This window comes from Chanodichthys erythropterus, chromosome 15 (assembly GCF_024489055.1).
Source record: "Chanodichthys erythropterus isolate Z2021 chromosome 15, ASM2448905v1, whole genome shotgun sequence".
Taxonomy (NCBI): Eukaryota; Metazoa; Chordata; class Actinopteri; order Cypriniformes; family Xenocyprididae; genus Chanodichthys; species Chanodichthys erythropterus.
The window spans coordinates 20,358,964-20,383,938 of NC_090235.1; the positions used below are offsets into that span (position 1 = coordinate 20,358,964).

The 24,975-nt window shown below is 35.5% G+C and overlaps 3 protein-coding genes across 4 annotated transcripts; 1 reads left to right on the forward strand and 2 right to left on the reverse strand.

Annotated features, from left to right (window-relative positions):
* Positions 1-3,856: 3,856 nt before the first annotated feature.
* On the reverse strand, positions 3,857-16,189 carry crtc2 (CREB regulated transcription coactivator 2). 2 transcript variants are annotated; one of them, XM_067412236.1, is made up of 14 exons: positions 15,871-16,189; positions 14,791-14,892; positions 14,556-14,648; positions 12,298-12,359; positions 12,061-12,129; positions 11,767-11,867; positions 11,254-11,324; positions 10,055-10,098; positions 9,773-9,975; positions 9,226-9,677; positions 6,371-7,066; positions 6,229-6,285; positions 5,977-6,115; positions 3,857-4,395 (listed from the first exon to the last, which is right to left on the reverse strand). In XM_067412236.1, the coding sequence occupies exons 1-14, from the start codon at positions 16,048-16,050 to the stop codon at positions 4,292-4,294; spliced, it is 2,373 nt and encodes a 790-aa protein (XP_067268337.1). In that variant the 5' UTR covers positions 16,051-16,189; the 3' UTR covers positions 3,857-4,291. The 2 variants fall into 2 exon arrangements, with proteins under 2 accessions (XP_067268337.1, XP_067268336.1); XM_067412235.1 differs by having other exon boundaries at positions 14,767-14,892.
* Positions 16,190-16,823: 634 nt separating this feature from the next.
* chrac1 (chromatin accessibility complex subunit 1) lies at positions 16,824-18,244 on the forward strand. The gene is made up of 3 exons (XM_067411457.1): positions 16,824-17,015; positions 17,185-17,311; positions 17,399-18,244. The coding sequence occupies exons 1-3, from the start codon at positions 16,863-16,865 to the stop codon at positions 17,476-17,478; spliced, it is 360 nt and encodes a 119-aa protein (XP_067267558.1). The 5' UTR covers positions 16,824-16,862; the 3' UTR covers positions 17,479-18,244.
* Positions 18,245-18,454: 210 nt separating this feature from the next.
* si:ch211-57n23.1 (uncharacterized) lies at positions 18,455-24,775 on the reverse strand. Its single transcript, XM_067411456.1, has 3 exons — positions 24,390-24,775; positions 22,039-22,564; positions 18,455-19,023 (listed from the first exon to the last, which is right to left on the reverse strand). The coding sequence occupies exons 2-3, from the start codon at positions 22,533-22,535 to the stop codon at positions 18,882-18,884; spliced, it is 639 nt and encodes a 212-aa protein (XP_067267557.1). The 5' UTR covers positions 22,536-22,564; positions 24,390-24,775; the 3' UTR covers positions 18,455-18,881.
* Positions 24,776-24,975: the final 200 nt, after the last annotated feature.

Consider the following 24,975-nt stretch of genomic DNA (forward strand, 5'->3'; position numbering starts at 1 on the left):
GCGCACCAGTGCACAAAGCAAGGTCCATAAAGACATGGATGAGTGAGTTTGGTGTGGAGGAAGTTGACTGGCCTGACCTCAACCTCATAGAACAGCTTTGGGATGAATTAGAGCGGAGACTGTGTGTCAGGCCTTCTCGTCCAACATCACTGCCTGACCTCACAAATGCGCTTCTAGAAGAATAGTCAAAAATTCCTATAAACACACTCCTAAACCTTGTGGAAAGCCTTCCCAGAAGAGTTGAAGCTGTTATAGCTGCAGAGGGTGGGCCAACTCCATATTAAACTCTACGGATTAAGAACAGGATATCATTAAAGTTCATGTGCACATAAAGGCAGGTGTCCCAAAACTTTTGGCAATATAGTGTGTATGTCATAGAAAAAATAGCCAAGTGTCATGTGTCCATACACCTTAATTCTCGGCCTAATCTAATTATGTTCAAGACACTTGAACCAAGCACTCTAGAAACATTACTAGCAATCATGAAGGGAAAATTACTCAAGCATTCTGAAAACAAGCAGCAAAAATGTTTCTGTACACCCGGTTATATATCCATCTTGAGTTTAAGGACTGGCTGTCCTCAGGCCAGAGGAAGAGATCAGTGCGCGGAGCAGAGAAAAGGAATCAGACGGGCCTCACCTACTGTTCCGCTCTCTCCTTATCCCATTAGGTGCTCTATGGCTGCCCAGTTAACCATGGATACAGGCACAGGGATAATCCACCCTAACACTTAGGGACTCATTCACCGCTCTCTCCTTGCCTTTTATATGTTGTTAACTCTATTATGCACTGGGGAGGGAGAAAGTGGGAGAGAGGAGAGGAATCATAAGTCACATACAGGTTCTGATAGGCTGGTCAACAGAGCATTGTGGGTTCAGCTTCATTTACAGGATTGAGGAGGATATCATAGCAACTGTAGACCTGTGCTGCTGTCACTGGGAGATTTGAGGAAATTGAGAAGGATCAGCAACTACACCAAGGGATAACAGAGAGAGCGCGAGATGATATTAAGAGGTTTATGGAGATTCAAGTGGAATAAAGGGGAAAAAAGGGAGTTTTAATCTGAAGAGAAAGATAAAGGAGGTAATAGCATCTGAGCACTTTTTCCAAAGAGTAATTTTAGGAAAGTAGAGGGATGACAGGAAATGATGGGGAAAAGAGGGAATTGAATCTAGAAATGTGGTTCACTCTAAAAAATGCTGGGTTAAAAACAACCCAAGTTGGGTTGAAAATGGACAAACCCAGCAATTGGGTTGTTTTAACCCAGCGGTAGGGTTAAATGTTTGCCCAACCTGCTGGGTAGTTTTATTTAACTCAACTATTGTTTAAAAATTGCTGTATTGCTTAATTAAAATTAACCCAAAGTATGTTGGAAATGAACATTTATTAATGTTCAATGAATAATTATTAAACAATAAACATTTATTAAATTTCTTATTAATAAATTTATATTAATAAACTATGAAACTATTAAATTTATATTAATAAAATATTAAAGCTTATTAATAAACATTCACCTTTTGTCTATTATTGTTGTCTCTAATTGCATCTGGTTTTTAATTTCCCAACTATTTTGGGTTCATTTTAAGCTAGCCATATAGCAATTTTTAAACAATAGTTGGTTTAAATAAAACTACCCAGCAGGTTGGGCAAACATTTAACCCAATCGCTGGGTTTGTCCATTTTCAACCCAACTTGGGTTGTTTTTAACCCAGCATTTTTTAGAGTGTAGATTTGAAGTCCTATTATTACCCAGTTGAGCGCCACAACCAGGGTTATTATCGTTTCTGTTCATTGAAATAAAGCTGGAATAAAAATAAATATTAGTTGAAAAACTAAATGAAACTAGAAATGTTGCCTTGTCAATAATCAAATCATTTTCATTTGAAGCACTTGAAGCATTTGAAAATTATTAACTGGAAATAAATACAAACTAAAACTGAAATAAAAATAAATTAAACCTAAATAGCAATATTTAAATATATATATTAAACTAAAATTAACATGAAAATATAAAAATAAAAGCTAATTCAAAATATTAATAAAACTATAATGGGAACACTTTACAATAAGAATTTGTTAGTTAACATTAGATGATGTATTAACAAACAATAAGCAAAACGTGTGTTACAGTATTTATTAATCTTTGTTAATATTATTTGATAAAAATACAGTTGTTTATTGTTTGTTCATGTTAGTTTACAGTGCATTAATGTTAACAGACACAACTTTAGTAATTGTTTAAATGAACATGAATTGAGATTAATAAATGCTGTAGAAGTGCAGTTCATTCTTAATTCATGTTAACTAAAGTAGTTAACTAATGGTAACTAATGAAACCGTATTGTAAAGTGTTCCCACTATAATAAAACTGAAATAAAAACTAGTCAGTGTTGGCAGTTTCCTTCAGCATTATCATTTCAATTTTGGTGTGACCTTTACATTTGCCCAAAATATAACTTTTTTGGGCTTCTCACCAGTCCAGGTGAGAAAAAGTAATGCAAAAATAATGTAACAAACACATACTTAAAAATAAACTCAGTTAAAAAAGTAACTCAGTAACGCAATTTAATTGTAACAATATTGTTTTCAAAGTAACTTTCCCCAACACTGGTCACAAATCAGTGCGTTAATATAATATTGATATTATATTAACAGTTGCCTGATGAAGGTCATGTGACCGAAACATTGCTAATAAAATATTTTTGATACGTTTTTGCAAGTATGGATAATGTGCGGGATTCTCTCTCTCTCTCCCTTTTTTTTTTGTATAATATTTATATTAAAATGTATTTGGCAATATTTAAAAATAATAAAATAACACAACAGTATTTGGGAAGTTATAAAAAATATGAATGTGCATTTCATACCAACTGAGCAATTCTTCTCCTGCACATCCAGTGGATATAGTGTGTAATTCTTTAAGCTGTCATTGAAATGAATATAGGCTTTAAGAATTAAGATGACAAATTTGCTTTTACTAAGTATAAATTAGGTACAAATTGCATATTAATACACAAAGACATCTGTGGGGGTGAACCTGATGTAAATTAGTAAATCATTTCCACACTTACTAGTAACAATATTTGAAAACGTACACTTGGATGCATTAGTCCACTTTTTAATTGCAATACTCGTGGAATTTACAGATGGTGTTTCTGTTCAAATTATATGATGAAGGGGCCGTTTACATGACAGTTTTCAACTAAAAAACAGAAAACGTTTTGTGTTTTGGCTGTTTATTTACATGACAACGCCATTTTGGGGGCCTGGAAATTTAGAAAACGATACCGTTATTGTCTTAATTTGTGAAAATGGTACATAATTTGCATGCGTATTATGTGTTCATTCTATAAGCATGTAGTTTTTCTTTACAAAGTGACATCACCACCTACTGGCCTGACAGCATAATAGTCATTTTAACAAATCTATGTGAATGGGGATCGTTGTCATCTGTACTTGATACTTTTAAAAAATGCAAAGGAGAATGTTTCTGTTTTTAGTACATAGTCGTCATGTAAACAAACCCTAATTCTATCAGTCATGAAAATGCATATGCATACTGAGAGAAATCTTAATATATTTGATTTAAAATTGAAGGCAAATACTGAAAAATAACAATATCACCTCTACCAGAGAGTGATAAAGCAAAATCAATATGAAAATATAATAAAACTGCATTTTGAATATAATTAAGAATGATAAAACTGCAATAAAAATGATAATATGGAAATTCAAAGGCAGGTGTCAACAGTGAATTACAAGAAGTCGCAGAAATGACCCCCCAGAAAAACACTAACATAAAATCTATAACATGCAAACAAATGGATATGATCAAATGTATAAGCCAAGTCGGAGTTAGACATAATTAGAGTAAAAATGTTTACTATCTTAATTTTACCATCATGACAATATTATGATTAACTAAAGAAGTTGGCTAAACTAGCCAAAAATGTTATACTGGCTATGCAACATGTGAAAATATACATGTCCTAATCAACTTCACCACACGTATCTGTACACAATCTATTTCAATTCTATTTATAACTAAAACTTCATATTAAGGCACATAGACCTGCTATCTAAGACCTCTGTGTGCAAAAACTATTTATTAAAACATAATTTTTATGTTTGTTCCCTTAAAGGACCTTTCAGCCAATTTATAGTTTACATTCCATTTGACTGTAAAGACTATATTTCGAGTTCATTGGCAAAAACGTCCCTTTAAAAAGGTACTCGTCCAAATAAACGTGTCATAATATGGATGTTCTTGTGCGCTTTTATGACACACTCATGGCCAACCCAAGTTACTGTCCAGGCCAAAAGAGTCTAGGTCAAATTCCAGGACGGAGTCCGGCAGACCTGATATGTCCTGGTCCAGCCAGGATGACGGGTCTGAAAAACATGGAGAATTAATTGGTGAGAGAAATAAGTGAATGTCAGGAGGATCTAAAATGAAATATGACAGGACATGTAGGTTATGAGCACTACAATGTAGACATTTTTGATTTACAAATCCCTTCAGCCTCTAAATGATCAAAATTAGCTGAAAACATGATCAAAACTTAATGAAGCTGAAAACTACAAGCCTTCTGTTGTCTGATTTATATTTCATACTTTTTAAGCAAGTAAAAGGCCTTTTAGTGTAATTGTAAAAAAATTTCAAGTTGTGGTTCACGTGTCTCTTTTGCTGTGAAATTTTTCTCATCACCAAGGCTGCATTTATTTAATTTATTTTACAGTAAAAACAACAATATTGTGAAATATTATTACAATATTAAATAACTTTTTTCTCTCTTATTTAAAAATTTAATTAATTCCTGTGATGCAAAGCTGTATTTTCAGCATCATTACTCCAGTTTTCAGCATCACATGATCCTTCAGAAATCATTCTAATATGCTGATTTGCTGCTCAAGAAACATTTATTAATATTATTATCATTAATGTTTTTGCTGCTTAACATTTTTGTGGAAACAGAGAAATTAATACTTGTATTCATCAAGGATGCATTAAATTGATCAAAAGTGACAAGACATTTATAATGTTACAAAAAATATTATTTCTATTCATCAAAGATATTAAACAAAAAAATATTAAACTGTTTTTAACATTGATAATAATCAGAAATGTATTTTGAGCAGCAAATCAACATATTAGAATGATTTCTGAAGGATCATGTGACACTGAAGACTGGAGTAATGATGCTGAAAATTCAGCTTTACCATCACAGGAATAAATTAAAGGTTAAAGTATATACAAATAGAAAACTAACTTAATTTGTAATAATATTTAGCAATAATACTGTTTTTACATGTTTACTGTTTTTTTTAATCAAATAAATGCAGCCTTGGTGATCATAAAATACTTAAAAAAAAAAAATTATGTTTCCAAACTTTTGACAGATACTGTAAAAGTAAGAATAACTTTTATATTGTTAGCAATATTTCAAGATGAACACGTACTGAACTGAAGCAACTTGTTTGATTATCCATACATCATGTTTTAGAAAAATGTATCAAATATGATCCATCAGGCATTTGAGGAACATTTTTGCACATCTCTCAATCACCACTGTATTACATTGCATTACAATTGCAATTGGGGGGTAATACAATACCACCCACAAAAAAAAAATATAGAGCTGCATTTTGCATTTTATGTAAATAGTCTTCCATTGTCACTGTTATAAAGACCTCATTTATTTACGTTACGTATTTAAGTTGAAATTTATCATACTTTTTTTTCCATATAAATATCAGCAACTACAACAAATTGCATATTTTTTCTCACTTTGGGCCTCAGGAGAGTGTGTGCTCCATATTCTCCTATTTCAAAAGCCTGATGTATCAAATATAATACTCATGAAACAAAAACAAAAAAAACGGTTCAATAAACTATTTCAAAATGTGTTTTTCTGACTATGATTTACACTTCAGGCTTTACAGGGTTAAACCGCCAGCTGATGTTAGTCTTACCAGATAAGTTGATGTTGAAAACATTTTGTGTCTCTCCAGCACTGCAGCTTTGGTTCTGCTGTTCCCTGCTTTCTGCAGCTTCACAGTTAAGCTCTGACACTCTACCGCCACCTAGAGGCTCCTTCTGAAGTACTCCAAGCTGCGTGGGGATAAAAATCTTCAAAATCAGTGATAAATGCAGAGGCGCTGCTTAGCCACACACCATATGGCCAAGACAGTATGTGCTGGTGATTAATGAAATAGGCAATGTACCTGCTGGGAAAGGGCTTTTGCTTGGCTAGGGGTAAGATGTAAGCCGACATATGATTCCTGTAACAAAAAAGGTGTTTATCATCATCATCATCATCATCATCAACAAGTCTGGTTCATACAATCTAATGCAAACAGGGCTCACCTTGTTCAGTTCAAAACCTTTATCCTGCAATCCTGGATTTGCTCCATCTACTTGAGTGACTTTCAATCCCTCTCCTTGAGTCTCGTGGACAGCGACTTTAGATTGTGGTTTTGCTTCTGCCTGCATCTGCATACAGTGTCTACGTTTCACCTGAAAGCCGTGTGGGCCTGGCATACGATTCCAGTTTTTCTCCTGACCCGAAGAGGGGAAAGACATAGGCTGATGTAGCTGTTGACCTTGATATTGGCCCTGCTGGCATGGCAACTGCCACTGCTCCTCAGACATCTGGTGATGTTGCAATTGTGCGTACAGCTGCTGCTGCTGATGATGATGTTGTTGTTGCTGCTGCTGCTGGGTAATCGCTTGCTGCAGTACATGTGGTTGGTGAGTCTGGGAATGATGCAGTAACTGCTGTTGATATTTAGCGTGCAGTTGTGAATGATGCTGCAGGTGACGACCGTGTTTGTGATTGTGATGTTGTTGCGTGTGACTGTGTGTTTGTTGATGTTGTGGCTGGTGGTCATTTTGGATCCACTGTTCCATCTCTGGGATAGACTGATCCTGCACCTCTGGCTGGAAATACTGCCGCAGTGGCTGATGGGACAGCGGAGGAGCGGATCGGAAGGGCTGAGTGCAGGGATATGCTGGTGGCTTTGTCTCCTTTAGAACTTTGTTGGGGTTGAGAAGAGGAGCACCCTGTGAGAAACATTCATACTAAATATTATAAATAATAATATAAGAATATTATTGTAAATAAAACAATCAATTTAAAGGGTTTTTAAAGGATTAGTTCACTTCAGAATTAACATTTCCTGATAATTCACTCACTCCCATGTCATCCAACATGTTCATGTCTTTCTTTCTTCAGTCGAAAAGAAATGAAGGTTTTTGAGGAAAACATTCCAGGATTTTTCTCCATATAGTGGACTTCAATGAGTTGAAGGTCCAAATGTCAGTTTCACTGCAGCTTCAAAGAGCTCTACATGATCCCAGATGAGGAATAAGAGTCTTATCTAGCGAAACAATGTCATTTTCTATTTTTTTTTTATACAAATTTATATACTTTTTAACAGGACCGGAGTGGGACTCATTTTCAGCCCTGGAGTTTCATGCCTTAAACCGGCCCACTTTAATTCAAGACTGACTATATTAAAATAATGTAATTAAAACCTCAGTATATAAGTCTGCAATAGTGCACTGTTCTCTAAAGCCTTGTAATTAATTGTATTTTTCAAAAATGTCTTCAAAAAAAATAAAAATTATAGTACAAAAAATGCTAACATTTGATATAGAGTCATTTTTATTGTTATGATTTTATAATGTGAACCACTGATTAATTCTCCAGCCATCTAGTGGCTGTAGTTAAAAAAATTCATGTTATTTTATTATTTTTTAAAAGAAGCAATCATCCACTAAACCCAGGCACATTTTTCATGTCTATCACTATGAATGAAATTAAAAAAATGTAGATCTTTTTTTTAAAGTGGATTTAACATAAAATTTTGCCATTTTATATGAATGTATATACTTAAATTATTACAAATTGAGGCAAATAAATAACAAAAAAATACCATAAATCTGCAAAACTGCACAACTTTACAGTAAAATATTAAAGTGAGCTATATTACGTTTGTTTATAAGAAGTTACATTATGTTACAAAATCACATTTTACTGTCTGGTTATGTAAGTTAGTTGTACAGAAAAATTCATATTGTTGCCCAATGTGTAATAGCATAGCAAGCAACATAACATAAGTGATAGGCCCTATTTATTATTTGCCCGGTATACGATATGTGTAATAGCTGCTTGCATGCCTTTATCTTTCACATGTTTCCACTCTTCCTTTGTATTTATTTACGTTACCTAAACCGGCCTCCGGTGGCGTAGACCTTTTGTCTTACCATAATTTAGTGTTGATTTAGAACTTGTCCCACTGGCCCTACAGACGTCACCTCATCCCTTCTTCTCGTATACTTTTGTGTGAGTTGTCTTCTCCGGGCGCACATTCCCATGTCGTCCATGCCTAAATCCGTCACTGACGGGTTTTAAGGAAAAGGTTAGGCTACTCAGCTTAGTACTTTTGGCCACGCCGACAGTTTCTAGAGCATCCATATTTCAACCCAGTGCCATGACAATACCGGCCCTCACGTCCAAATAAACATACCGGCCCAACGGGAATTCTCCAGGCGCTCCCGATTAGCCAATCCGGGCCTGCTTTTTTCAAATGTTCTTCTTGCGAATGCGCGCATTAGGTAATCACGTTGAAAAAAGGTCATGCGTGATGTAGGCGGAAGTACAAAGCAAGTGTTTACAAAGCATTTACAAAAGACTAAGTCAAATGGCCTTTCCCAAAAAAGGTAAAACAACGATGTCGGACGATTCTGAAGTTGGAGGAGAAAATGAGATGGTGTTTTTTGCCCTACCACGGTTCTTCGCCTACATCATGCATGACCTTTCCAACGTGATTATGTAATGTGTGGTGCATCGCAGAGCAGTGCAAGATGAGCATTTGTGGTTAAAAAGTATATACTTTTTTTTTTTTTTTGAATATGACTGATCGTTTCGCTCGATAAGACTCTTATTCCTCGTCTGGGATCATGTGGAGCTCTTTGAAGCTGCACTGAAACTGACATTTGGACCTTCAACCCGTTGAACCCTGTTGAAGTCCACTATATGGAGAAAATCCTTGAATGTTTTCCTCATAAACCTTAATTTCTTTTCGACCGAAGAAAGAAAGGCATAAACATCTTGGATGACATGGGAGTGAGTAAATTATCAGGAAATTTGAATTCTGAAGTGAACTATTCCTTTAAGGACCTACAGACAGTATGATTATCAACAATCTTCATCTTGCCTGTGATATTGAAGACATGGTTGGAGACACTGTGGGTGAAAACTGCTTTGGATGCTGCCAGCGGGACTCTCCACCACTGGGCACAATGAGTGGGCTGAGCTGGGCTCTCTTCCGTGATGTGGTGGCATGGGCGAGGCCAGTTACACGTGGCGAACCGGAGAGAGAGGAAGAGGAGCAAGAGGGAGATCCGCCAATTCCACTGCTGTGACTGCAGCGGCTGGCAGATGACTGGATGGACTGGTTACTCAGTGAAGAACTGCTAAGGGAGGACTGCAGGGACTGGTTGCTGAGCGATGACTGCAGGGAAGAGTTGCTAAGTGACAGGCGCAAGGAAGTGGAGCTCAGAGAGCTGGGCAGGGAGTGGCTGCTGAGACAGGTCTGGATGTTGGGATTGCTGAGTGAAGACTGGAGCAATGGATTACTTAAAGACGCCTGAAGAGATGAGGACAGACCTAAAAAGACAAAATTGCGTCATTTATTTGCATACTTGGCATAAGTAGAGTGAAAACCCTCTGCAAATCAAACACTGTCAGATCCTGAAACATACCTGGCAAGTTAAAGTCAGCCATAAGGTCAGGGTGCATGGAATTGTTGTTCAGGTGATCCGCACCGCTGTGCTGCTCAGAATCCTGGCCTGAAGGAAGAGGAGAAGGCAGGTGCAGGCTAGAGAGGTCTGGAAGAGAGCCACACGTACTGAGGGCCGATGGGACAGGGAGGGAAGACACCTGCTGATCAGGCAATGGGAAGTTGCTGGAGAGACAGCAAACAAAGACTGTTTATAGAAGAAAAACTGGGATAGCTTAATTACTAGGACTGAAAAGGAACTTACTGAATAACAGGTGTTTCACAATCTGATGATGACATTGAGGAAAACTACAAAAGAAGATGCAACGGAAATAATGAGTCCTCATAATATATATTGCACATCGCCTCATTTCTCGAAGAGTCTGAAAACGGTTCATTCTATGATTTAGTCTCTCTAAACCCCTTCTTTCAGAGACTAATTAAAGGGTTAGTTCACCCAAAAATGAAAATTATGTCAATTAATTAATTTTTCCAAACCCGTAAGACCTCCGTTCATCTTCGGAACACAGTTCGGATATTTTAGATTTAATCTGAGAGCTTTCTGTCCCTCCATTGAAAATGTATGTACGGTATACTGTCCATGTCCAGAAAGGTAATAAAAACATCATCAAAGTAGTCCATGTGACATCAGTGGGTTAGTTTGAAGTTTTTGAAGCATCGAAAATACATTTTGGTCCAAAAATAACAAAAACTACAACTTTATTCAGCATTGTCTTCTCCGGACAGTGACGCAATTAGGACATCCGCGGAATGCACACTTACGCACAATTTTAAAAAATATAGCAATACCAAAATACAAACAATGTAGAATAGCTTGAATACAGCGTGCGTCTCCCTCAGACTGTAAACGAAGCTCGGGCGCACCGGATAACACATCATTGTTAACATAACAAGCATCACTGTCTGGAGTAGAAGGAGGCGGTAATGCACCAATAAGCTGGATGCCAACTACCGTAAAACAGGAAAGAAGAAGAAGCAGCGTCACCGTGGAGTGAAAGCGGATATACAACAGACCCGGAAGAGAAGACAATGCTGAATAAAGTTTTTGTTATTTTTGGACCAAAATGTTTTTTCGATGCTTCAAAAACTTCTAACTAACCCACTGATGTCACATGGACTACTTTGATGATGTTTTTATTACCTTTCTGGTCATGGACAGTCTACCGTACATACATTTTCAATGGAGGGACAGAAAGCTCTCGGACTAAATCTAAAATATCTTAAACTGTGTTCCAAAGATGAACGGAGGTCTTGCGGGTTTGGAACGACATGAGGGCGAGTCATTAATGACATCATTTTCATTTTTGGCTGAACTAACCCTTTAACTTCACATTAAACAGCTATATTACACACTTCATGAAAGGTAAAATTCAATAAATAATACTTCGAAAAAGCATAATGGGGCACCTTAAGAACAATTTATCAATAAGGCAGAATAAATACCTTCTTTAGTTTGGGAGATTGTGACTCCTCTTGAATATTTTCTTCAATTAGTGGTGCAGGATGCGCAAATCCTTGAAGAATAGGTTTCATTCAAAATAAGTCAGTAATTTAAGACAAAATACATATAAACATATATATAATATTTTCATGTTATGTTTATATCTGAAACAGTTTTATCTAAATGTAAAGTTTACTGACTGATTATATAGTCCATCACATGTTTGCCTGTGCTACAGTTCAAAAGTTTGGGGTTGGCAAGTTTTTAATGTTTTTTTTTTTAAGTCTGCAAGGCTGCATCGATTTGATCAAAAATACAGTAAAACAATAATATTATTGCAATTTAAAATAATTGTTTGCAATTTTTATATATTTTAAAATGTAATTCATCTCTGTCACTTCTGATCAATTTAATGTGTCCTTGCTGAATTAGTGTTTTGTTTTCTTTTATTTTACCCCAGAATTTGGAACGGTAGTCTATCTAAGATAATGCACGAAAACAAATGTTAAACTCACCATGGTGTTTGGTTTGAGGGTTCAGGGTTTGGCCAGATTTCGGATGGCCATGTAATTGTGTGTTTCGCACACTGGTGTGGAGAGCCGAGTCAGAGTTGGTTCTGAGGGGATGAACAGGATTAGAGATTGATTGGCGTAAACAGCTTGATGTGGGACCCAATAACATTTTCTAAATCTTCCAGAGTAAGCATGTTTATCCCCAATTAGAGAGATCAGCGAGTGCAACTAATACAATTATTATATATGCACGAGAGCTGATCTTGGATCAGCAGTCTACTTATGAGTTCTGCTTACCTATTTAGAGCTGTCAGAGGGAGACGGACCATCTGGCTTTTCTCAGTGGCAGAACAAGTGGACCAGTTTCTGGTTAGACACAAGCAACTTACTCAAAGTACTGGGACAAACAAAAGCTCAGGGAGCTCATCATTTTATGGTGATTTCATTGTGAAAATCAAACCACATGATTGTGCTCCTAAAGTTAATGTTGTGATTGTAGTAGATTACAGCACACTTTATTTATAATAACCTTACCTTCTCCAGTTAGGACCTCGAGGAGGAGAGAGGTGGGTAGAGAGATAGGGAGCACTTTCAAACTGTGAAATGAAGTTAAGGCTTAAAAAGAATGAATTTTAGCCCTTCTCAGTCTTTGCAACCTACAAAGTTCCATGAATTCTGCAGCTGTTTATGATTACTGCATAAGTATTTTAAAAATAATTTGCCAATTATTGAGTAGCATTTAAAAGTTTAGGGTAGGTAAGGTTTTTTTAATATTTTTGAAAGAAGTATCTTGTGCTATAATACAGTAAAAACAGTGATATTACGAAATATTATTACAAATTTAAATAACTTTTCTATTATAGCTGAATTTTCAGCATCAGTCTTCAGTGTCACATGATCTTTCAAAAATCATTCTAATATGCTGATTTGCTGCTCAATAAACATTTCATTTTATTTTTGCAGCTTAATATTTTTGTGGAAACTGTGATACACTACCATTCAAAAGCTTGGGGTAAGTAAGTTTTTTGTTGTTGTTGTTGTTGTTGTTGTTTAAGAAATTAATACTTTTATACCGCAGGGATGCATTATCACTATTATTATAAATGCTGAAATTTTTTTGTGGAAACTGTGATACATTTTTTTCAGGATTCTTTCATGAATAAAAGGTTCAAAGAACAGCATTTATTTGCAAAAGAGTGCCCTAGTAACATTATAAATGTCTTCATTGTCACTTTGGATTAATTTAATGAATCTTTGCTAAATAAAAGTATTAATTTCTATAAAAAAAATCTTAAATAATCTTTTGAATGGTAGTGTAATATTGTACAAATGTTTTTAACTGCATTTAATGCAGTTAAAAACATGAATATCATAAATAGAAAAAATATATATGTATATTCACAATAACAATTTGCATTGCTTTTCCGGCCCTGCAAATCTTTTTTTTTTTGGACAGTGGTGAAAATTACTATTATTAAACTGTTCTCTATACAAACATTGTCTGTGCACATATTAATCAGTATAATATAAGACCAAGGCAGCTCAATTTTTAAGATTAGAGTTGTTACAATATTCCTTTCATATTACCATAAACATGCATCTGTAAGATTATCAGCAGTTACACTTTATTTTGATGGTCCACTTTAGACATTCAACTATTATAAGTAACTTTGCAACTACATGTCAACTAACTCTCATTAGAGTATTAGTAGACTGTCTGCTTAATATCTGCTAACACTTTATAATGATGCTCCCCAACAGACATTCTTCTGACTATAACTAACTTTGCAAGTACGTCAATTTATTGTTGTAGCCCTAACCTAACAGCCTACTAGTCTACTGACACTCTAATAAGAGTTAGGTGACATGTAGTCTCAGCCTCAGACATCATGCCCATGGACCATTAGCTGAACGTCTGATGCATAAGGCACAAAAATGGGAAACAAAGTTGGTTTTGGTTGAATTCTCCAGGATTTCCAAGAAATGTGTGTGTTGCGTTGTTCAACGGCCCGCCTGGAAACAAAGCCGTCATGATGCCAAACCCCCTCATGGAAGATGAAAATCGTTGTGTTTATGAATGTGTCAATGAGCACTTATCAGGATCAACTAAACGCTTGATTTTCAAAAGTACACTGTAAAAAATTATTTTCATGATTTCATGTTTTCTTTTGTCAAGTCAACTTGGATAATTATGGAAGAGAATTAGGGTCAAGCAATAATAAAAAAATAAAACCATCTTGAGATTAAAGTTGTTAAATTTCGAGAAAAAAGTCAAGATAAAATGTTGAGAATAAAGTCATTAAATTACGAGAAAAAAATAGTTACATTTCAAGAAAAAAGTCGAGATAAAATGTTGAAAATAAACTCATTAAATTATGAGAAAAAAGTCATTAAATTACGAGAACAAATTCGTTAAATTTACGAATCTGTTCTCATAATTTAACGACTTTTTTCTCATAATTTAATGACACTATTCTCAACATTTTATTTCGACTTTTTTCTCGAAATTTAATGCGTTTTTTCTCTAAATTTAACAACTTTAATCTCGAGATGGTTTTATTTTTTTATTATTGCTTGGCCCTAATCCTCTTCGGTAGATAATTAATGTGGCTCAGATAACATAATATTTTGAGTTTCTGTTGATTAAACCAGTCGTCTTTATTTTATTAACTCAAATTTTTAATTTCAATGAACTCAAAATTTTAAGGCAACTTTTTTCAGTTAATAAAATGTCTAAAGAGGATCATCGAAATAAAGTGTAACCTTATCAGCCATTGTTAAAGTGGGGATACATGTCTCCTGTGCGGCCTGCCGAGAGGACTAGGCTGGACGTCTCTGTACTCTTCATCTGCCTCTAGGAGCTGCTGTGTGAGATAACTCGGATACTGTAAAGAGCAGAAAGGCAAATCAAATGCAGTTCATTCAAAGAAAAATCCTGACATTGAAAAAGAAACATAATTTCTACTTCACTTAAAAAGGAGAGCACAATAATATAATACTAACATAAATGCAATCAGAATCCCTCACCTGGGCCTCTGTGGAGCATCTTGAGATCTGATTGACATTTGGCAGTGATCCTCCATAGTACGGGACCACGTCTCTGGTTTGCCGAACTCTCTCAGCCTGAACCTGAGGAGGGAATGGATGCCCATTGGTCACAGCAGCACAAACACAAATCTCTCACTGCTTTACCCTCAGGGGAACAAACGCCTGTTGCATCATAATTTAAAACAGACACCGTACCTGGGATTTACAGATCCCTTTGCCTCAGTCTGCAACACTGACATGAAACAGACCCTGGATGAGTGACTGTCAAAGTGCTATTTATGTGCATTGACATAATCCACGTGGACCTGCTGAATCACAAGTCCATATACAGATTGTAACCAATTTACTTTTTTGATTTTGAAGGGTCTAAAAAAACCAAATGAAAGTACCTTTTATAAGCATCTGCTGTAAATAGTTACAGAACAGCTTAACACCAGTTTGCCCTTCATAAAACTACATACAAGTTTGTTTGTTATTTATTATAAAGATTGCTGTCTCATATAAGTCATGATCGCACACCTGAGCCTGATTTTTAGCAAGTAGCTGAATGATTCATATTAAGTATTGTTACATTAAATAAAACAAATGAATGTACAAAGAAACATGCATTTAATTACTTTTTCCTGATGCAATTATGTTACTTCATTGTTTGAAACCTCAAAATTAGACCTTATGGACCAACAAGTGGATATTTTCCATTCAGTTCTAAAATACTTAAATTATTAATATTATTTAAGAAATATAATAATGATATATTATATTAGTATTATTTTACAAGAGGCATGCATAAGTAAAAATACTTGAAAAATGAGATTTAACGGGTACAAAGACAACCATAACTGTTTATATTATAAAGTACATATTTTACTTCCTTCTTGGTTTCTTGTTTCTGACATCGCACTTCCTAAGAACACCCACCTAAAGCTGACCTGTTGTCAGGAATCAATAAAACAGAGTTTAAGTCCCTTCAGCCGCAATAACATTATAATTGAATCCAGGTCAAACATGAGACAACTGTCGTAAACGCGCCTGACATGTGCTGTATTGAGCTGGACTCACCCTGATGGAAGTAATGTCCATCATAACCTCACGGAAAGCGGCTGTGTCTTCAGCCTGTCGCTGATTGTGTAAAGCGATTTTCTCGCTGAATTTCCGCGGATTGCAGCTTCCTGGCGCTGGTCCGGCTCCGGGCCCCTGTCCGTGTCCTATTTCCCCAAGCCCAGCGCCTGATAGATGCATTATTGCGTCAAATAAGAGAAAGTAAACTGGCTGACACGGCCAGAGTTCGATAAGTGACCCAAGAAAGCAATACTTTTGACAACGGTGAGCGAAGCATTGTGGGTAATGTAGTCCTGAACGCTGTAGTAAACATCGTTGCCAAGCTCATTCGTTATCTGTGAAGTGCACACGCCCAACTACTGTCGAGGAGGAGAAAAACAACTCTGGTATTGTGGGAAACGTAGTTTACGGCTATTTTGTGGACAGTTTTGTTGCCAGACTTTCTGTCGCATTAAAAAAAAAATTCCTAAGTAAAGTAAACGTTGAAACACTAGTACTGAAACATATATATATATATATATATATATAAGAAAAAATAGATTAATAAATTTTGTGTTACATTTAAACTGTTTAAAACACGACGTTATATTTGTCATTTTAATTCGTCCTCTCAACAGTTGTTTTTACTGAACAAAAATATTTCATTATTTTAATAAACTGACGCTCTTACGTTAGAAATTTTTGAGTCAAAATGTTGAAAAAGCGTATTTTAGATCATTTAACATGGCACTTTTACTAATAAATAAATATAAAAGATATAAACATATTGTAAAAATATGTATATGTATATTTATAAAAATATAAAGATATAAACATGTTGTCACAGCATATCTAATATATAAATACATTTTTTTTCACCGCTGACAAAATTCTCAAAGGACTACAAAACGATCCGTCATAAAACTACAGTTCCCATGTAAACGTCATCCAGCGACGAAAGCCTGTCGATTTACTTCCGTTACGCTTAAACCACCGCGGCTGCTAACAGAAACATGTCTGAAAGAAACATGGAGGAGAAAGCTGAGCAAGCTACAAATAGTAAAAATATATCTCTGCCTATGTCGAGGGTGCGATTAATCATGAAAAGTTCTCCCGATGTGTCCTGTATTAACCAGGACGCTCTTTTCTTGACCACAAAAGCAACGGTAATTTGATGTATTATTAACCAATGGTCAGTTGCCAGGCTATCTGCCTTATTCAGTTTGTTTTTGCTCACTATACCAGTTAGCTTTTAGTTTAAATACACATTGTTAAGAGGACTCCTGTTATTGAATGATGTTTATATTAATGTGTGACATCTTAATTTCCTCACAGGAGCTTTTTGTCCAGTACTTGGCTCTTTCCTCATATAAAAACGGTTCCGGTAGAGAGACAAACACACTGTCATACAGTGATCTGGCCAATGCAGCAGAGGAGACAGAAACATTTCAGTTTTTAACTGGTGAGTCCTGGTCATTTGTACTGATGACAAACGGCATTCAAACTGAATCAAGTGGTGTGTAAACAGTTTTGTCTCTTCTATTTTTAGATATCCTTCCTAAGAAAATCCTGGCCAGAGATTATCTGAAGTCACTGGAAGAAATGGAAAAAGATGATGACAACCTGTAGTGATGAATAGCAAGTGGTTCTGACCACTTCCGCACTAGAACAGTGGATAAAATCATAGGACATTCTTACAAATCAGGACATTTCACCCAAAGAGTTGTTGTTTTAGAGAGGTAACGTGCATGTTTTACTTATGTAGTTGTGTGTTTAACACCCACTTACACTATGCTGTTTGAAAAATATCCATTAGTCACTGCAGATTCACAACTGTGGTGTTATATTACTATTTGACACCATGATTTGTATGTTTAGGGATGATTTTTTTCATTCAGCCGCAACAATTGAAACATCTATACAGTCCATTCCGTTCAATGTGAAATTAGATCTTGCCTATGTGTCTTCAAAATGAAATTATATTTCTCAGGGTTTAGTGTAGGTATATTCGATGGCCACTGATGCTTTAACCACTTCACCGCTGAGGATAAAAATACACTCGAGTCGACTGCAGCTGAAGATTTATATAATGCACTGTATAGTTTTTAAATGCTTGAACAGTTTGATTTTGTATTCGAATAAATGCATTTCCTGGTTATGTGTTCAACCTATTTTTAATATGGCAATCAGTCTTGCAAAATCAATTGAACTGATGTGTAAGTGACATTTTTCTTGATCACAGACTATTCAAGACAAATTTAGCATAAACTTACAATTTAGAATGGAACAGTCTGAAGTCTGGGGGTATAAAAATAGATTTTATTGCTAGTACCTAATGTTTTACTCATTTACTTAAAGGGTTAGTTCACCCAAAAATGAAAATGTAATTTATTACTCACCCTCATGCCGTTCCACACCCGTAAGACCTTCATTAATCTTCGGAACACAAATGAAGATATTTTTGATGAAATCCGATAGCTCCGTGAGGCCTTCATAGGGAGCAATGACATTTCCTCTCTCAAGATCCATGAATGTACTAAAAACATATTTAAATCGGTTCATGTGAGTACAGTGGTTCAATATTATGGAGCGCCAAAAAACAAACAAAATAACGACTTGTATAGTGCTGGACGATTTCAAAACACTGCTTCATGAAGCTGATTTTAGTACCTTTATGGATCTTGTGAGAGGAAATGTCATTGCTGGCTATGGAGGCCTCATGGAGCCATCGGATTTCATCAAAAATATCTTAATTTGTGTTCCGAAAATGAACAAAGGTCTTACGGGTGTGGAACGGCATGAGGGTGAGTAATAAATGACATAATTTTCATTTTTGGGTGAACTAACCCTTTAAGAGTGGAAGAATGAGTAAAAAACATACCAAAAGAGAAGTACAGGATGCTGTTAGCATGCAGGATACATGTCTTTTTTGTTTGTTTGAATAAATGTTGTGATAGAGCATGCTTTTTTTTTTTTTTTTTTTTAAATATAGACATGTCTGTTTAACATGGGCTTGTGTTGCTCAAATTAAATTAGTAGGGTAGTAGTTTGGCCAGTCGAAGTTGCATCGTGTTCAAAGACCTCTCCAGGTTGGCAAGGCGTTTCTCCAGAAGTGCTGCTACTTGCTCCCTGTTCGCAATGGAGTCTTTCGTGGTTTCAATTTGCTCCTTCAGACTAAGAGAGAGAGAGAAAAAAAACTTAAAACATTTTTGATTGATTTTCTGGATTTTAGTTCAGGAGAAATTCTGTTTTGACATCTTGTAATAGTGTCACCTTTCCACTATCTCCGACAGAGTGCAAAACAGTCGGGCAATTGATTTTTAACGATAATGACCCCTGTGGGCTGCAAGGTCATTAAGTGATGGTATATGCTTTTGTTGAAGCCATCAGTCTGCATTATGTAACTTATTTTTTATATAACTATTTAACAGTGGAATTCTTGGTGCAAAACTACATTACCCATGATTCTGCAAAGTAATCTCTACAAATTCAAGAATTGCAACAAGTAGTGCCCGCCCACTCCCATGAAGCACTGCAAATGACATAATCGAGTCAGTCTCCCTCTACTCTCAAACTACTTAATGCTTGTGTGTATATGCATATTTTGCAATAAACATAAATTATTTTGTTTCTCCTCATTTAGGGGTCAAACTCATACTACTCCTGGTCAAAAGTGGCCAAATGCCTCAAATGTAAAAAAAAAAATTTCCCTCAGTAAAATCAATGTTTTTATTTTTAATTTAATAATATTTGTGTAATTGGATTTCATGATTTTAATTAATACGGAAGAGGATTAGGGCCAAGCAATAATAAAAAAATAAAACCATCTCGAGATTAAAGTTGTTAAATTTCGAGAAAAAAGTCTAAATAAAATGTTGAGAATAAAGTCATTAAATTACGAGAACAAAATTGTTAAATTTCGAGAAAAAAGTCGATAAAATGTTGAGAATAAAGTCATTAAATTACGAGAAAAGTCGTTGAATTATGAGGGGAAAAAAAATGCAATTTAACGAATTTGTTCTCGTAATTTAACGACTTTTTTCTCATAATTTAATGACTTTATTCTCAACCTTTTATCTCGACTTTTTTCTCGAAATTAAACAACTTTAATCTCGAGATGGTTTTATTTTAATATTGCTTGGCCCTAATCCTCTTCCATAAATTAATAACTATGCAATTATGATACAATTTTTTCCCATAATTTTTACAATACAATTAATCCAAATTTAATTTTTCCCCAATTAACCCTTTCATTGCATTGTTCTTTTCTGCATCGTGGCTGATTTGTAGATTGTACCCCTAAAAGAAAATATTCTATATTTTCATATTTTTTATTTCCTATTCATTTTTATGGCGGTCAAGTGTAAGCATCTTTTTAGGACCATTTAACCCTTCGAACCATGACCACGAATTGTGTTTTTTTTTATGCGTGTTCACATAGCAAGTGCCACAAAAGTCACCATGTGTTATACCATTCCGATGAAGATGTTAAAAATCTAAATGTACATTTTTGGGGGGTTAAAAATTGACTGAAGAGCACCAGAGGGATGAATCAATAGTTTTATAAGGATTGTAGTTCTTTCTTTCAATAAAGCCATAAAGTACACAGTTTTGTACCTTTTGTCTTTTTTTTCAAACACTTTAAGGTTTTTCACACTGCTTTTAACCCCAGATAAAGAACATTTCACACTTGAAATTTAGAAGCGAGGTTATGAAACAATGCGGTGTTAGAATGTTTCGTCTAGACAGCCAATCACGTGCCTTATATTCACATGCTTTGGACAGTCACGGAAACACCGTGTTGTATAAACAGTAGTTTCAGCATTTGAGTGGAAAACGTGGGACATTTCATTTCAACCTTTATTCTCTGTAAAGTCCTTTCATGATAAATTTGATAGTACAGCTGGCAATAATATGAAGATGCGTAATGCTAGAGCCTTTATGTAAACATATTGTGTGTCATTCGTCCATCAGTGACAACGCAGTTAACCCTGGGTTTAAGAACATACAGTGTTAAACATCAGCTTATGAATACCCAGCATTAATTGCCAACCCTGGCTATATATGTGCAGGGTGAAACATGAATAAAGATAACCAGGTTTAGATTGACCCAACTATTTAAAGTGTGAAAGCACTTTTTTTTTTAAATTAAAATCCCAGTTTAGCGTTGAAGCGTTCATAGCTCATTAGCTGGTTGATGATTTGGTTCATCGCTCTTTATTGAAGACTTAAAAAAAAAAAAAACACATTATTGGAAAAATTAAGTGAAAAAATTGTTATGGAAACAGATGCTTCTATTTGTGTACAGTTATCTAATTTCTGCCCCTAGTGAAAGTCACATGGAACTTTCTCATTGTGAAGCAGCTTTTATTCAGCATGGTAAAATGAATGTATAAATACATCCACAAAAAAGGGGGAAAAAAAAGAAAAAGACTGCCAATATGTTTGAAACAGTTTATAAATTAATGTTTTATTGCAAAAATAATGGTAATTCTCATATTTTTATTAGAATCACATCCAGTCGGCCAGTCGCATACAGTCTATCTGCAAATGTTAAAATATTTCAATGCACTCAAAGCTCAATTCTGATCCAAAAAGTCTGCACATGCATATGGTTGGAACCCCACACAGCTTCATCCGGTCTGTCATTTATGGAGATGAAAAGACGATTTTACCCAAAAATGAATATTCTGTCATTAATTACTCACCCTCATGTCTTTACAAACCCGTAAGACCTTTGTTCATCTTCAGAACACAAATTAAGATTTTTTTGATGAAATCTGAGAGCTTTCTGTCCCTCTATGCAACTACCACTTTCAAGCCCCAAAAAGGCAGTAAAAACATCATTAAAGTAATCCATGTGATTTCAGTGGTTTAACCAATTTTATGCAGTGACACGAGAGCTCTGGTGCTTCATAAAATTGAGGTTAAACCTCTGGAGTCACATGGATTACTTTAATGATGTCTTTACTGCCTTTCTGGGGCTTGAAAGTGGTAGTTGCGTAGACTGTCAATGGAGTGAAGAGAAAGCTCTCAGACTTCTTTAAAAATATCTTCATTTGTGTTCCGAAGATGAACGACATGAAGGTGAGTAATTAATGACAGAATTTTCATTTTTGGGTGAACTAACACATTCATCCTTTTTTACCTCACAAATTACCATGAAAACATTCAAAATAACTCAATTACCTTAGGAAGCTATAATGCTCTTTCCCCTCCTTCCTCTTCTCATCCAAATCCATGAACACCTTCTGCATTGTATCGGCAGTCTGAGTCACGACGAGATGGTCATCCCGGACGCCCTGCACATCCTCCCTGGCCTGTTGATCATAGGACGCCCCTCCTTCCTCGAGACCACTAGATCTGGACACAGCCTGCAGTGCCGCCCTGTTCTGCAGAACGAGGAGGCGTGACTTCTCAAACTCCTCTGGGCCCGCTATATCATCCCAGCACACAGGGGAGGACGGAGGCAGCCAGAAGCGCTGAGTACAGTTGGCCGGCCTGCCGGGCGTCTCTCTGAGAAAAGGACTATCTGCTGGAAAGCTGTTCAGGAGCTCGTGTAATCCAGAACCCCAGTCCTCCAGCTCAAGTTCAGTCACTACACCACCCGCCGGGTACCAGACAAACAGCAGGAAAAGGCACCAGGACAAACACGTCCGTCTCATTCTGTTCTGGAGCAACAGCATACTGGTGCTATTGAACAGATGCTAAATAGCTGTAAAAGGATGAGATTATTAACTGATCTTGCACCAATGCAGGTTTAGTGCATCAAACACATATTCCTGACTTTGTAAGCACATGATGCATATATAAGATCTCAATACAATGAAAGGACTTTGAATAAATCAATAAATGCTATTTTGGGGTCAAGTGTTGGGGAAAGTTACTTTTAAAAGTAATGCATTACAATACTGCGTTACTCCCTAAAAAAGTAACTAATTGTGTTACTTTTTATGAAAAAGTAATGTGTTGCTTTACTTTTTCGCAACTGGGCTGAGCTTGCTTGTTTTTTTTAATAACATAACAAAACAAAAAAAAGTTCTATTTTTGGTTAAGTGTGTTTGGTTAAATGTTAAGGCCATTTCACACCAAAAGTGAAATGAATGAGCCTCAGGCTGAAGAAAATGCATATTTACGCCTGTACAGTAGAGGGTGCTGCTCAAACAAAGCAAAGACATTGGTTAATAAAGTGATATTAAATACATAAAGTATATCTGTGTAATTTTAATATAGTTAATTATTAAAGGATTGCATAAAATTCTGAGATTGCATTTCATTGTTTTGATTCATTTTGAGGAATACTGGATGTTTTTGTGCAAGTGAGATGAGTAAATGCATGTTCACATTTAGTCTAGAACTACAATAATCACAATGTTCTCACAGCGCACACAACACCTCTGAACTTTATTTCTCTGAACATGAGGACAGGAGAGCTGTCAGTCAATATATGGGAAAAAGTAACTTGCATTACATATTTGAAAAAGTAACTTCGATATTTTGTTGTAAATTGCCAAAGTAATGCATTACTTTACTAGTTACTTGAAAAAGTAATCAGATTAAGTAACTCAAGTTATTTGTAATGCGTTACCCCCGACACCGCTAGAAATAATTTCAATATATATATATATTTTTTTTTTCTGGCATGGTGCATATGTGAAAACTGAAACATCAATTAAGGGGGCCTTTAGCAAACTGCCCCCAAAAGTCGTAAATTATTTAAATAGTTACATTATCTTAATAATAAAATAAACACTAAAAATAAACTAAAAAATATAATGTACAACAGAAATACCAGATGTACATATCAGTTGTTTTTTACAAAGGGAGATGAAAAGGTCGGGAACCACTGATATGGAGAATATTACAGTTGTTGTATTTTTATTTTATATATATTTGTATGCTTTTATTTTAAACATCATTAAAGTATCTTTAAGATAAATTACTTGTGTAAAATGAATAACTTAAGTTGTGTAAAGAATAACTTTGCTGTTTTGCTAACATCTTCAAAATAGTGTATAATGTTGCCAGTGCTACCAAGATACAAAACCAAAAATAACTCTGAAAATTATATGTTTTTGATTAGTCCCAAAGACCACTTATTTGTCAGAATGACAAAACAATGATTGTTTTCAAACATTTCCTCAACACTCCTACTCTTGTTCAGACAGAGGTGGAAATATTACTATTACGCTGATCTGGCCGTCATCCATTTTAAGAGTGCCGCAGAATTGACACTTTTCGAGGGAATCAGCCTAATCTTGTATAGTTGCCAATGCTGTAAAGCTGGGATAGTAGAATGTATTTAACATCCAAACAATGTGTACATCACGTTCCTAATTTTACAGTTCTCACTCGGGATTGACGTAGCCTAAATCTAGTTTCATTGAAGCAAAACACCGCACACGGACGGAATTATAAAATAAACAAATAAAGCTAGTTTAAAACTTTGAGTTAAAACATTTGAGCTCGTAAAATAAATAAAGCAAAAGCATTTGACACAGTGAAATGCTAAAACTTTTGAAAACGTATTATAAACTTACCTCAGACTTGTAGATCAGCAGGAAGAAAAAGGGCTCGCGTGCTTCTCATAAATGAGCTATTGGAAAATCTGACTAGCTCCTCACAGCTGCTCACAACTCATTTAACCAGCTAACAGAGTCCTTATATTTTCACAAACGCAACGATTTTAAACGAAATCAATAAGCGTTTATATACAAAGCGACAGAATGGAAACACATTAAACGTCTGAAAGATGTGATCTTCCAGTTCCAGAGTTTTGATCAGCTGGAAGAGTGGCCGTGTCTCGATACCTAGGGAGCTGCCTATCTAGACAGCATTTTTGGGCGCGGAATAACATGCCTTCTATTACACCTTGTGGGTATCCACTAGGTTTTGAAACACGGCCATTGTAAACTTTTTAAGGAGGGCTTCCCTCATGTTTGTGAACGTGTTTTTTTCCCTTTTGATGTTGAAGGGAGAAAGACTCAAGACTCACAGACTCAATTATAAAACCATGACTGATTTAACATATATACAAGGATTGTTGTTAAAAACCCTTACTTATTTGAGCTAAACTGTACAATATTAAGCTTAGTTTATAAGAAGAAAAAGCAAGCTCCAACTTTG